Source organism: Pogoniulus pusillus, chromosome 34, assembly GCF_015220805.1.
Source record: "Pogoniulus pusillus isolate bPogPus1 chromosome 34, bPogPus1.pri, whole genome shotgun sequence".
Taxonomy (NCBI): Eukaryota; Metazoa; Chordata; class Aves; order Piciformes; family Lybiidae; genus Pogoniulus; species Pogoniulus pusillus.
Window position 1 is genome coordinate 14,127,571 of NC_087297.1, and position 13,646 is coordinate 14,141,216.

Below are 13,646 nucleotides of genomic sequence, written 5' to 3' on the forward strand. Positions count from 1 at the left end.
TTCAGGTGTGCTTGTGCAGAACGGATCTGCATTTTTAAAGGCTGACTGATGCTCCTTTTTTGGGGTTCTTTTAACCACAGAATCACGGAATGGTTTGGCTTGGATAGGACTTTAAAGCTCATCCAGTTCCCACCCCTTGCCATGGGCAGGGACACCTTCACCAGCCCCGGTTGCTCAAGGCCTCATCCAGCCTGGTCTTGAACACCTCCAGGGAGGTTGCGGAGCACAGAAGCACAGAATGTGATCAAAGATTCATCCTGTGCTCTACAACCTGTGCCAGTGTCTCACCACCCTCACTGTCAAGAATTTCTTCCTCATCTCCAGTCTAAGTCTGCCCTATTGCATCTCAGAGCCGTTGCTCCTCCTCCTGTCACTATAAGCCCTCATGAAAAGTCCCTCCAATGTCAGTGTTGTTTCAGAGTGCTTAAGTATGCTTAGGTTTCAGTCTGCACCTGCACATCTCACCAGAGACTGTAACAGGAGCTAATGATAAAAAAAATGAAGGTGTCTATGGAGGAAGATATTCCCAATGACTTTAAGGTGCTCTAGGAAAAAGTGTTGCTGATATTTGGAAAGCATTTTGGCAAGTTCACTGTTAGTGTTGTCAGGGTGGTCTCCGTGCCAGGCATTTCTGGTAGAGCTGGGAAAGGGACCTGTTCTTGAGAGGTATTTCCAGACGCTTGTTTAGGTCAGGAGCGCACATAGCAGAGAGAGGGGCAGGCTGTTGGGACAGCCTTGACCACTGCAGTTACATCCTGATGATGCACTGTGTTAAAGTTGCCTTACAGCCTGAGTTCCTGCATTGAATTGTAAACTGCAGCCCCCCCACACCTGCACCAAGTCCTCTTCTACACATACAAATAACTCTAGATCCTTATGAAACACAGAGAGCTTCTTACTCTCTGTGCAGTGCTGAAACACAGGAGAGGTCAGGGGATGCTGTTACCTGCAGCAGTTACCTGGCCTTGAAGAGTGGACACAACACACCAGCACTGGTGTGGTGTGAGGAATTCAGTGGTGGTGACCTGGGCATGCAGTTTGGATATGGCTGAAGGCTCTTTCTGTTATTTGCCCTTTGTATTCCAATATTGAAGTTGCTGTCTTTTCATCATCCAACAGTTTCATGGCTTTAGGCAGCTGTGAGCTGTAGAGCACAGACTTCAAAAGTGTGTTTTCTGCATTGTGAGCCCAGGTTCTTGTTCTTTATTCTCATTCTTACTCTTTTAAGGCCCGATCTGCTCTCCTGTATGGATTTCACCCTTTTGCCATTTACCGTCCATAAAATCCAGTCCCTTTCTCCATTAGCAATCTTGGTTTAAAATAGATCAGAATTCTCCTGTGTTCATGGAGTGAAACAGAAGAACAGTTGGAGACTTTTGCTGAAGGTGGTTAAAACATGAGCAGTGTGTCTGGAATTGAAATTTGGGGTTCTCTTGCTTAGTTTTCCTCCTCCAGAGGGGCAGAAAGAGACTGGGGTGATTTGTGTTGTGCTCACTGGAGCCTGGCAGCCCCCTTACATAGGGCTGGCTGTGCTGCAGCAGCTGTCTGGGTAGAACCTCCTGAAGTAGCTCCCGGTGCTGTTGCTGCCAGTTTCTCTCTGCTGTTGTTGGCCATCTGTGTGTAACTGGTGTGTAGGAAGGCTGAGGAAGCAGGCCAAGAAAGATGCAGGTAGGAGTGGGAATGCAAACTTGATTTTTTTCATCTGTTCTGCTGCTTGCCCAACTGGTGCTGACCGAGGCACATGGAGACCTTTCCAGCTGCTACAGGCACAGGCTGAAGATGAAATTCCCATGGCCCTGGGTTCAGGATTAAAAGACAGCTGCCTCCTCCTGTCAGCATTTGTCCTCCAGACCCACTTTATTACCTGGGTCCTGCTTACCACAGTAAAGAACCTGTATTCTGTCTTAGAGGTGAATGCAAACAGATCCAGCCCCAGCCACAAAACCTGTTAGAAGGCAGAGTAATTCACAGGAGCTTATTTTGGGAGGTGGGGCAGGAAGGGATGTTCTGGGGTGCAGTAGAACTGTGGGAAGGAAATGTTTGCCTGTCTTCTCCAGAGGGAATTTGATAGAGACAAAAAAATAGGAGTTGCTTATGCCTTTCCCTTGCTTGAGTTTTGCTCTCTTTCTCCCCTTTCCCGCAAGCAGAAAGAATCAGTGGGATTGGACTTTGCCCACAGTGCTGCGGAATAGTGTTTTGCTTTCCATGGTGGTGCTACTAGAGGTTTAAAACATGCAGGGTAGTGGGTGGGTGTGTGAACAGGGAACAAGCTTTTTCCTTTATATTAAAGGCTGAATTCTCTGCTCTCTCAAATTGTAGTCAGAAGGGAGTGTGGAGATAAGCTGGGGATTAGCTGGAGTGCTTTGGTTAGTGCTCTCCTTTTCCTTCAGCTGGAATATTTCTAGCAGTCTGCAGGAGTGTTTAGTGCTGCTGCACTAAAAATCATGTGTGTGTGGTATGTGGAAGGGTATGGCCTCTCTGAGACCCTTCTTCAGAACCTCATTATTAACTGCTTCTGCCCATCCATCTCTCTTTACAGCTCGCTGCTCTGTGCTCGGCTTTGGACTTTCTGAAGCATGTGACTGCTGCAGTCCCTGGCTCTCCTCATCCTGTAATTTCCATGGCATTGGCTTCTCGATGTCTTCCCTCCCATTCCCCCATGTCAGCTGCTTGTCTGGTGACAAGAGAGTGGGGCTTTGTGTTTCATCACACAGTGGTTGAGAAGAAGTTGGCTTGTGGGGTGTCTCAGAGGTTGTGAAATGGCCAGAGATCCCCTGAGTCACTGTCAGGGTATTTGTGGAGGAAGTGTTGAGAAGTGTGCCAAAGAGGAGGCTTTACCTCGGGGCAGGGGGAAGAGAGGGATGTGTGTGGCAAGGAGCAGGCCTGTGTCTTGCTGTTGGTTCCTGCACATGCAGGATGCTGCCATAATGGGAATCACCCTCAGGTGGGGTTTCAGCAGTTGGTTTTGCTGGTGACTCAGTTCTGGAGTAAATCTTTCTAGTGGAGAGGGAAATGCCTGTTCTCTTTCAATGGACAAGTGTGGATCCTGCTGATCCTCCCACGTATGCTTGCAGGGAGACTGTCTTTTGGGCTTTTAGACTGCTCTTGTTTCTGCTCCCTGAAGCAGAGCTAGACTGGGAATGGTAGCTGGATTGGCCTGGCCTTAGAGGCATTTAAGGCAGTTTGACTGCAGCTAGAGAGGCAGCAGGTGAGTACACATCCTCCTAGGCTGGCTTTGAACACCCTTGGCAGAGGCTGCCTTGTAAGCATGCAGGAATGGTTTTTGGTTACACAGTGGTGTCATCTTCAGGCCATCACCCACAAAAGAAAGTACAGAATAAACCAACCTGATCCAACCTCAGAACTCCCTTCTGATGCAGTTTGAGCCTAGCTCCTGCAGGAAGGAGCAAGAGGAGGTTGCCTTGCATCACTGACTGTTGCATCTGGCTGCAAAGAGGTTGCACAGGACATTTTGTTGTGGGGCACTGGGAAAGCTCCTGGTCTGTGGTGGAAGTGTCTGTTGGTGTTCTCAGCGTCAGGGCTCTGTTATTGCCGTGCTCTCACTTCACCAGAGGCAAGGGTCAGCCTGAGAGTGGACACTCTTGTGGCCTCCTGCAGGAAGCAGTGAAAATGCTGCTTGTTTTCTGACAGCCGCCATGGAGAGAAGGGAGACTGTGGCTACTGCTAGGCTTGGAGCTTTGCCAGGAGGACGTGTGACTGCTGTTCCCTTACGCATCTGTGCCTTCCCCTGTTCCAGGCTGAGATGCTGGAGCAACAGCAACAGTTCCGGCTGTTTCTGGTCAGCACTGGTCTCGTTGTTAACCTGCCCTGCCTTATCTCTTGCTGGTGCCCAAGTATGGTTTTAAGGGGTACTCATTTTGCTACCTGTTCTTCTGAATTTCTGTCTCCTTTCTGCCTTTTGGCAAAGCTGAGGATGAGAACTGCTTGCTCTCAGTGACAAGGCTGCAAGCAGAGGCAGAGACTTCTGCACTGGTGGTGTCTGTTGAACTCTTGCCTGGCAGCCCTCAAGAGACTGCTGCCTGCACTCCTGAAGCTGTGGATGAGAACGGTCTCTGCTCTTTGCTCTCTGTTGTTGCTGCGGGGAGTTAGCACAGCATTAGAGGCGTTACCTGCTGCTGAAGCGACAGCTGTGTTCTGAGCTGCAGCGTGGCAAAGATTAAGGCAAATCTATCCCCATTTCTGCAGTCAGACCTACAGATAAGAAGCTCTCAAGAGCCGATATGCTCGTGGCAAATAGAAACTGAAAGAAAGCTCTGATGTGCTGGAGCTTAGTGGCAAACTGAAAACGCATTTCTTCCGAGTCTGTCAGTTCAGCTTAGTGTTGGTGACCCAGGCACGACTCAGGAGATGCCTCAGGGAAAGAAAGTAATCACAGCCAGTGATCTCCAAGAGAGAACTACCAACGCTGCAGTTTCAGCTTCATGATGATTTATTCCTCTTCTCAATATGATGAATAAAACTCTTCCTGAATTAATCTGGGTGACACTTCCTCCTTTTGTTTTCTGTGGATCTCTCAGCTTCAGAGCTGGAAATAAAGCGCAGGCTTCCTGGTGATACTCCTTGGATTGCAGCTTTTAATCCATGCTGCTCCTGGACTAGTATTTAAAGCATTGGCACCAAGAGTGAGAGATGAAAAGGGTGAGAGGAGCAGAGCCTTTCTTGCAGGAATGAGTGCAGGCTGTTAGGAAGCTTTGTGGTTCAGTGAGTGATGTTCGGCAGCAACTCCTCATCTGCTCTAAAGCTTTCCTTGTTTTCCTCTGATGAGCAGGAAGACAGATAAGCACAGGGACTGGTGCTCAGCTCCTGGCACTGGACCTGAGCTGGCTAAAAATGGACATAAAGTGCTCAGTGAAGTCTAAGCTTAGTGAAACACGTGCTGAAAGTGGTGCCTGTTGTCTTGGCCATGGAGAAGGCACCTGGGAAAGCGGTGCCTTGGCCACGGAGCAGAGCACAGTTCCCTGCAGGTCTGCACTGGAGTGTGTGGCAGTGGCTGAAGAGCAGTCCCATGCCAGTATGAAATTGTGGGGCAAGAAGAACTGTTGTAAAGCTTTTACCAGTGGCTTGTCAAAGGGAAAGAAAAACCAATTTGAAGCTGCAGGTCTGTGTACCTGGCTTGTATGAGCTGTGCTTTAATCAGCTGAAGGTGGAAAGCTTAACCCTGCTCATCCCTGTAAATACCTCCTCAGCGAGGCAGGGAACTATCAAATTAAGGGAGCTGCAAATGTGACTAAAAGCAATTCCTGTCTAGGTCGTGGTGTGGATGTTCACCTGGCTGTCACTGCAGGGGTTTCAAGTGCCCCTTTTTGTTTCAGGTCACCAGGATGCTCTTTGAAAATTGATTTTGAAATAGCTGTAGGAGGAATGAGAACATGGAGTGTGACCCAGAGCCATGATCTGGTGGTTCTTGAGGACAGGAATAGCCAAGTGACTGAGCCTAGCTGAGTATCAAGGGTGGGTCTCTGCTGGAATCTGGGGGCTTTGGCCTTTGTGCCAACACAAACGAGGGTGTCTCTGTAATAGCAGCAGCGTGCTGTTTGGGAATCGGTGATGTGAGAGATCCTCTCTGTTTGGAGAAGAGAGAGAGGTAAATGTTGATCTGGGCACTCCTTTTCCCTCTGGCTCTTTTGAAGAGCACTGAGGTCTCTCCCTGACATTTGTGTTTCTCCAGTTTGTGAGCTGGTCAGACGCAGTGTTCTGAAGGCTGAGCTGCAGCCACTCAGCTCACTGCCTTTTTGATGACTTTATCCTGCCTCTTGCCTTGTGGCCTTCTCGGGTTCCACCGGGGAGCTGCCTTCTGAAGGGAGAGGGCAGCTGTACTGTTCCGTTCTGCCAGCGCTGCAGTGTGTCAGCTCGGAGGGGAGAGGAGGCAGAGGCAGGCAGGTGATGCTTCCCATGTCCCTTGCTAGTTCACATGGAAAACAAAAGAAGTTTTTTTCTGATGTTGTCTTTGATCCCTGATGTGATAATTAAACACATTCAGCGTGTTCTGACAAATCTGAATGCCCTCTGGTTCTGACTCAGGCAGCCGAAAACCTTTGGTTTTGAAGTAAACTGTTCTGAGCGTACCTCTTAGTGGCTGTTTTCAGATGTCAGACACCAGCTCTCCTCTTTCATTATTTCTCTGTGCTCTTATCTTTGTGCCTTCAAAGTGCTGTGGGCCCAAATGAGTTCCAGTGTCTGCACAAGGGCTGGGTTTTTGGGCGCGCTTGGAGAGTGTGAGCAAGTTCAGCGGAACAGCAAAGGGCCACAAGCTGGGAGCAGTTTGCAGAGTCCTAAGGATGCTGGCTCTGTGTCTGCATATCCAAGTGCACTTCCTGCCAGGGAGGCTTCTCACCACACGGGTTTTAGCCCTCTGAGTTCAGCGCTCCCATACCGAATTGTCCTTTCCTGCTCGCTTCCAGAGTCCACGATGGAGTTGTTGTTCTCTCCGGAGGAGCTGTGTGTGTCGGATCAGTACCGCTGAGGACAGCGCCGATTGCCACGCTCGGGGCGAGGCCCTGCCGCAGCTGTCAGGAGAACACTGCAATGGATCTCAAAGAGAGCTGCCCGAGTGTCAGCATCCCCAGCTCCGACGAGCACCGAGAGAAGAAGAAGAGGTTCACCGTAAGTGTGAGAGAGAGCGAGCTGCAGTGCTGCTGCCTCCTGCTGCTGCTTGCCTTGGGCTTCTCTGCAGCAGGGCCTGGGCTGGCCACAGCCCGGTGGGAGAAGCTGTGAGTGCTTCGCAGTGTCTGTGTCGCTGCTGCGCCAAGATTGGGCTTTACCAGCTCCTGATGGTTTTACCCCCAGGCAGCTGCCTTTGCTCTTGCAAAGTGCAGGAGTGTCCCAATGCAGGGAGAACGTTTTGCTCCCAAGTCAGAGCGGGGTTTAGCAGCTTACCTGTTTCTTTTTGTTAATGAATACATTTCTGTTGTAGAGGCATAGACTGTGGGTTCTCCGTTGGTGGGGTTCTCCGTTGGTGGGGTTCTCCGTTGGTGGGTTCTCCGTTGGTGGGGTTCTCCGTTGGTGGGGTTCTCCGTTGGTGGGGTTCTCCGTTGGTGGGGTTCTCCGTTGGTGGGGTTCTCCGTTGGGGGGGTTCTCCGTTGGTGGGGTTCTCCGTTGGTGGGTTCTCCGTTGGTGGGGTTCTCCGTTGGTGGGGTTCTCCGTTGGGGGGGTTCTCCGTTGGGGGGGTTCTCCGTTGGTGGGTTCTCCGTTGGTGGGGTTCTCCGTTGGTGGGGTTCTCCGTTGGGGGGTTCTCCGTTGGTGGGTTCTCCGTTGGTGGGGTTCTCCGTTGGTGGGTTCTCCGTTGGTGGGGTTCTCCGTTGGTGGGTTCTCCGTTGGTGGGGTTCTCCGTTGGTGGGGTTCTCCGTTGGTGGGGTTCTCCGTTGGGGGGTTCTCCGTTGGTGGGGTTCTCCGTTGGTGGGGTTCTCCGTTGGGGGGTTCTCCGTTGGTGGGTTCTCCGTTGGTGGGGTTCTCTGTTGGTGGGGTTCTCCGTTGGGGGGTTCTCCGTTGGTGGGTTCTCCGTTGGTGGGTTCTCCGTTGGTGGGGTTCTCCGTTGGTGGGGTTCTCCGTTGTAGAATGGGCAGCTGTTTGTGCCCAGCTTGCTGCACTGCCACAAGGGTTTGTGTGAAAGAAAAGGTGCTTAAGTTACTAATATAAACCCTGTTAATATTTATTAATATAAAACGTTTTGGGCAGATGTTTTCTCTGTCTTCCTTCCTCTTTTCTGACTGTGAGGCCTATGAGTCTTTTCCTATCCTGTTCCCATTTCCACCCCTCAGCATTCCCCTCCCTCTTCCGTTTCAGCCTCCTGGTTTGTCTCTCTGGAAGCGAAGGCTTCCCTCTCCAGGCCAGCTCTTTGCGTGGCACACTGAAGCGTAAAGCCGTGTGCCCTGGGTGCTGGTTGTGCCTGCTGGGGGATACAGGCAGCAGCAATACTTCCCTTAAGGAGCTCAGACTGCTCTTGCGCAACTTCCTCTAAGGCTTTTTGTTTTCCCTGAGTGAATTACTCACTCTTGAGATGCGGAATGCAAACACCCTTGTACTGACTTCTCTCTGCGGAGTACAACAAAACAAAGATCGACTTTGAGTTCTATTTCTGCCTTTCCTTCTCACCTCCCTTCCTTGCACACTAATAATGCTGCTTGGTACTGCACTGCCTCAAGATGTGACTTGGGCAAGGAATGCTGGCAGAGGGAAGGGGCAGGGGAGGACTTGGCTAATATTTTAAGCTACCTCATGCGTGAGAAGCCTGAAAGTCTGAACCTGAGCAAACCAGGGTTGGTTTCCTGCCTCAGTGCTGGCAGTCCTGCTCTCCTGCTGTGCCAGTGGGGGATGTTTGTGGTGCATACCAGCATTGTGCTTTCCAGGTCATTTTACCTAAAGGGCTGCATGGCAACCATAGCAACCCACAGGCACCTCCCTTAGAAAAGTGTGCAAGCAAGACAAGGGAGCTTCAGAAATGGGGGGCTGAGAAGGGGGCAGGAGGAAGCCAGCCCAGCTTGCAGGGTGTGGAGGTGCAGGTTGTCCTGGGGGCTTCTGCTTTCTGCAGCAGGGAATAATTAGCAGCTCGACAAGAGCTGCCTGTCACAGCCAAGCTTTTGAGTGTTCTCACATCTATTTTAGGGTTTGGTAACAGAAGTGAGGGTCATGCTGAACCTCCTGGAGGAGCTGCCTTTGTCACTGCTTTCACTCTTGTAGCTGGGTTCTACAGGAGTAGAACCTGGAGCCTGCCAGGACTGCTTCTGGCAGGGAGTGAGGAAGGGTGCAGATGGAGACAGCTGCTAGCACGCTGGTGGTAGTCACAGCTGACTGTGATGCTGTGGTGCCTTTTCCATGAGGAGCAGCAAGAACCCCAGAGTGAAAGGAAAGGTCAAAGTGAGAAAGGCTCCAAAAGGCTTCAGGTGACTCATTTGTGTAATGCTCACCTTGCTGCCATCCTCACTGCTGCTTCTGAGGCTGTTCTAGAACCTTGCTGATCTGAACAAACCAAATTCCAGCTCAAACCCTGCGTGGCTCACTTCATGCTGGCATGGAAACAAGATGAGTGTGTGCCACTTAGCTTTCGCTGGCTCCTCTCTCTCCCCTCACGCTGGCTCTGCCGGAGCATTGTTACAAACAGCTGCGTGTCTGTGCAGCCCTCGTGCTGGTAAATAAGTCAAGCTTTTCACTTTTGTCTTTGGCATTGAGCTTTTCATTCTTCCTGAGCACTTCCATAACCTTTGGTGGAATGTTTAAGTAGTTAAAGATGCAGACATTTGATAGATTTCCTACCAGTTTGGGTTTTTTTGGGCAAAGAATTTCATGTTTGCATTTTTTGGGTGCTCTGGCAGGGAAGTTTTTTGCTTCCACTTAATTTATGGTAACCAGCCTGTATGTGAATCCACTCTGGTTCACTGCCCTGCCTTCTCCTGAGGAGGCAGCGTTCACTTTCTTCACCACAGAGCAAAACACTTGCCAGGTTGGGGCCATATCTAGGCCATGCTGATTGCTAGTCTGTCCTTGCTGCTCAGTGGGCCCTTCTTTTGCCTGTTTTGCCATATAGCTTTGTTTTGGACTTCTTGCTTTTATCCCTATGCTGTTTGATGTCTGAAGCTTAATTTTTCTCTCCTGACCTGTTCTTGTCTCCCTTCAACCCCCATCATACACAGGCTTATTAAGAAATCTCTTTCAAGGGTTTTGATTACATCTGGAAGCTCTGTCTCAGCCCTGTGATGTATAACACTAATCCCTAGCCCGGTGGAAATTGTGGAGTTGGAGTTTTATTCTGCTGGCAATAAGTAGCTTCCTTACTCTCTCAGTGCCTGCTCTCTTGAAATTGAAAGCAGCCTGCCTTTTTCCTTACCTCTCCTTTAGTCACACTGCTTCTGCAGTCCAGGAGCACGAGCTCCCAAAACAGAGATGAAGCCTTTTCGTTTCAGTGGCTTCTGTGAAGAGATGATCCCATGCAGAAACAGCCAGCCCCTGTCCTGTCTGTAGCTGTTGATGGTGCTGATTGGGAGGGTTGTGTCTTCAGGAGTGCTGCTGCTTTTTCCTTGGGCATTAGGGGGAAGTTCTTCCACTTGAGTGTGGCGAGGCACAGGAACAGGTTGCTTGGAGAAGTTGTGGAGGCTCCAGTCCAGGTTAGATATGGCCTTAAACAAGCAGGTCTTGTAGAAGGTGTCCTGCCCGTGGCAGGGGCTTGGAACTAGATGATCTTCAGGGTCCCTTCCAGCCCAGCCCATTCTGTCACAGCACTTCGGTCTTTGCCGCGCAGGCTTTTGCCGGTCCCGGTGTCAGCAGAGCCTGGATGGTAGGTGGGTTTGATGCTAATGCTTGGTTAGCCCTGAAGGGAAAGGCAGTTTTCTAAGAAGAGTCTCATCACCATCTACTGGGTGCTCCCATCCAGTCTCCCCTGTTCCCCAGGGAAGGCTGGGAGCAGCCCATCTGAGCAGTTATGGAGCATCAATGCAGCTCTCAGGCAAAGGAGCTGCTGCTGGTGGCTGCCAGTTCCACTGAGGGAGTTCAAAAGAGAGGACAGCTGCTGGTGCAGGGCAGAAGAGAGATTGGGACATTGGTCCAGGATCTTCCAGCAGGAATCCACAGCCTTCTGCACCTGTTTCCTTGCTGTGCCCATCCTCTCCCCTGAGGGAATAGCCAGGCTCCTGTTGGAAGTACAAGAAAGTGGAGGAGGGAGGTTGCCTAGTTGCAGAAGAGACAGGAGAAGCCTGCTGGACACTCAGCTGTCAAGCAGATTTGTGAAGCCAGGGCTTGACAGTCTCTAGTTCCTGGAGTCTTCTGCTGCTGTGGGATTGGAATGGCTGCAGCTGTGCAGCTGAGCTCCAGCTGTGGGTTGTGTAACCCGTGCTGCAGTTCAGCTGTTTCTCCCCCAAACACTTGTGTCACCTGCCAGGATCCTGACCAGAATATTCAGGGTGTTGCAAGGAGCAGTTCCTTAAAGCCTGCTTTCTCTTCAGTGGGTAAATGTTTTACTTCCTCGGGATGAGGCTTTACTGTGGGTGATTAAGTTGTTAACAGATTTCATTGCCAGTTTTCATAGGCCAGTGTCTGGTAGCCTTGTGTTCTTCCTGGGGAGGAACTAATTCATGCAGCTCCATTAAATGAGCTTTAGGGTCTGTTTTGCTTACCTGATGTAAAATACCAAACTCTCCTGGTTGTAATTGTTTGAGTTGGTGGCTGTGGGACTTAGCCGTAAGAAGGATGCAGCTCAACAAGTTAATTTAACAACCTGCCCTCATGTCCACCTCAGGATTAAATCTGGGAGGTTTCATTGCACTCTGCTGCTGGCACTGACTGTGTCTTTGCTACTCCAGGTTTACAAAGTGCTGGTGTCGGTGGGCAGGAGCGAGTGGTTCGTCTTCAGACGCTATGCAGAGTTTGACAAGCTCTACAACACGGTGAGCAAAGGGCCAGCTCTGAAGTCAGGCTACAGCAGCACTTGGCTGCAGTGCCAGGGCTTGGGTTAGTGTCCTCTTGAGGGGGCTGAGCCCACATTCAGTAGCCAGAGGGGCTTGGGTGAAGAAAACAGCAGGGTGGAGTTTTTAAACTTGAAGCTGTTTGAATTTCAGCCTCGACATCCACTTATTTGTCACCTTCTGTTTTTTTCACTGTGCCATCATAGAAAATTCTGATTTAATTATTGTCAAAACATTTGAAAGGTGTATTTGTTCCTGGTGGTGAGACTGACTGCAAAGCTCACAACACCTGGAGAGAGAAAGTTTTCTTGGAAGTGTTTTCCTTGTTCCCTGACACAAACGTGCTGGTGAGTCAGCCATGGCAGTTCCTACCTGCAGCTCTGCAGGCAAGTTTTATGGCAGTGGTCCAGCAGCAGCCAAGTACTGATTTCTGGGCTCTGTTGGGTTTTCCCCCATTTGCCTCTGGTATGTGTCCTGTGCCCCTATTTTTCTTCATGTCCAGAGTCCACAGTTTTGTCTTTAACAGAAGAAATAATTCCTCAGTGATCTCCATAAGGAACTATTAGCAGCTGCTGCTCTGAGCCTCCACTGCCTTTCCTGCCCCTCTGGGAAGCTCTCAGGCTTTGCTCCCTTGCAACCCAAACCAAGTCATGATTCGTGCAGCACAGTTCACCAAAGAGCTCCTGCTGCCAACTGGAAGAGATGCTGATCTCTGTAAGGCAGGGAGAACTGCCAGCTAATTGCAGAACGCAAACCTGAGAGGTGGAGGATTGATGGAGAAGGGAAGCAAAGAGGAGAGGAAAGTGAGCCCTGAGAGCTGTTGGCGTTTCTGTTGTCTCTCGCTTTGCTTTAGCCCGGGGCAGTGCTGCAGGAGATAGCTGCGGTAGTCCACGGCTTCCTAAAGCGAGGTGCCCTGGGCCTTTGGAGGGCTGGGACTGGGGCAGAGTGGTTGGGGTTTGTTTCATTGCCCCCAGTGTCTGAGCACAGGAGGTGGCAGGGAGCAGCAGAAGTCCCTGGAATCAGGTGCTGCAGCTGCCAGCAGAAAACAAACAAGGCAATTACTGGGAGGTGCTGTCACAGCCCTCTGCGCCGCTTCGTTCGCACACATCCAATTGTCTGTGTTTTGTTTTCAGCTAAAGAAGCAATTTCCCACCATGAACCTGAAGATTCCAGCTAAAAGAATATTTGGAGATAATTTTGATCCTGGTAAGCTATCATCTGGTTACTCATTCTGTCAGTTCTCTATCTGAAAATTGATCAATTTCCAGCCTACAAGAAGCTGTCTCAGCTGAGTTTTACCCAGTCCTCAGCGTGACTAAAGCAGAGTTTAGTCGTGCTCCAGCTGAGCACAGGAGCTGCTGTAGCTGGGTTTTCCACGCCTGGTGCTGAACCAAGTGTTGCTCGTGGCCCAGGGCCTCTCTTGTGCTGTAGTTCCTCCCATCCCTGCCATGCTCAGCATTGTGAGGGATTCTGAACTCAGCTGTTTGGCAGAAACCAAGGGCCAGGCTCCTCCAGACACAGGCCTCAGAAACCTTTTGTGTGACTTCTGTTTTTCCTCTCTGAAAAACAAAATAGCTCCAAAGGACTCCCCTCTGAAGGCTTTTGAGTCTGCATCTAAATGTGCTTCCCTGTGTAGATGAAAATGAGGCTCTTCCTGTTGTTCCTCTTGGGGAAGCCTGCCATGTGACCATGATGTGATCCAGTGAACAGTGACAGGTCCCAGTGAAGCTTGCTCTGGCCACATCCAGATGCTGATGAGAAGCCTCTTGTCAAGTGCATTCAGTTACCCAAGGTGGCACCAGCCATGAGGAAACGGACAGGCCAGGCCTCTGTCTGGGCTTGCTGCCCTTCACTCAGGCCATTTATCCTTCAGCCTTTTCCTGAGGGTCATCGGGGACTTCCCAGCCTGCCCTGGCTTGCTGATGTAGCCTCACATCCTCCTGCACCTGCTTCAAGCATTTCCTTTTCTCCTTTGCTGAAGAATAAATGGATCAAAAAACCAATTGGTTCAGTACTGAACTCTTGGGATGTGTTGCTTTGGGTTTCTTAGAGTTCCTTCAAACTACTTTTGGTAGTTGCCATTAAATGTCTGGACCTTGACTGAATTTCCCTCTTGTTTTTCATTCAAATAACCAAATGCAGCTCTCCAAGCTGTGGTGCCCCTTCTGATGAAGGTGTAAATGATGGCCTGAAGTTCTACATGTGGCTACAGGACTGTGTGGTGTGGTTGGGTTT

At 50.4% G+C, this 13,646-nt stretch overlaps 1 protein-coding gene across 4 annotated transcripts in view; it reads left to right on the forward strand.

Moving 5' to 3' along the window:
• Nucleotides 1–13,646, forward strand: part of SGK3 (serum/glucocorticoid regulated kinase family member 3) — a 44,347-nt gene that overhangs the window by 14,891 nt on the left and 15,810 nt on the right. For all 4 annotated transcript variants that reach the window (XM_064170668.1, XM_064170666.1, XM_064170669.1 and 1 more), the window contains 3 exons: nucleotides 6,423–6,624; nucleotides 11,310–11,393; nucleotides 12,545–12,617. In XM_064170668.1, the coding sequence (XP_064026738.1) occupies nucleotides 6,547–6,624; nucleotides 11,310–11,393; nucleotides 12,545–12,617 (235 nt within the window). In that variant the 5' untranslated portion in view covers nucleotides 6,423–6,546. The remainder of the gene's footprint in view (nucleotides 1–6,422; nucleotides 6,625–11,309; nucleotides 11,394–12,544; nucleotides 12,618–13,646) is intronic.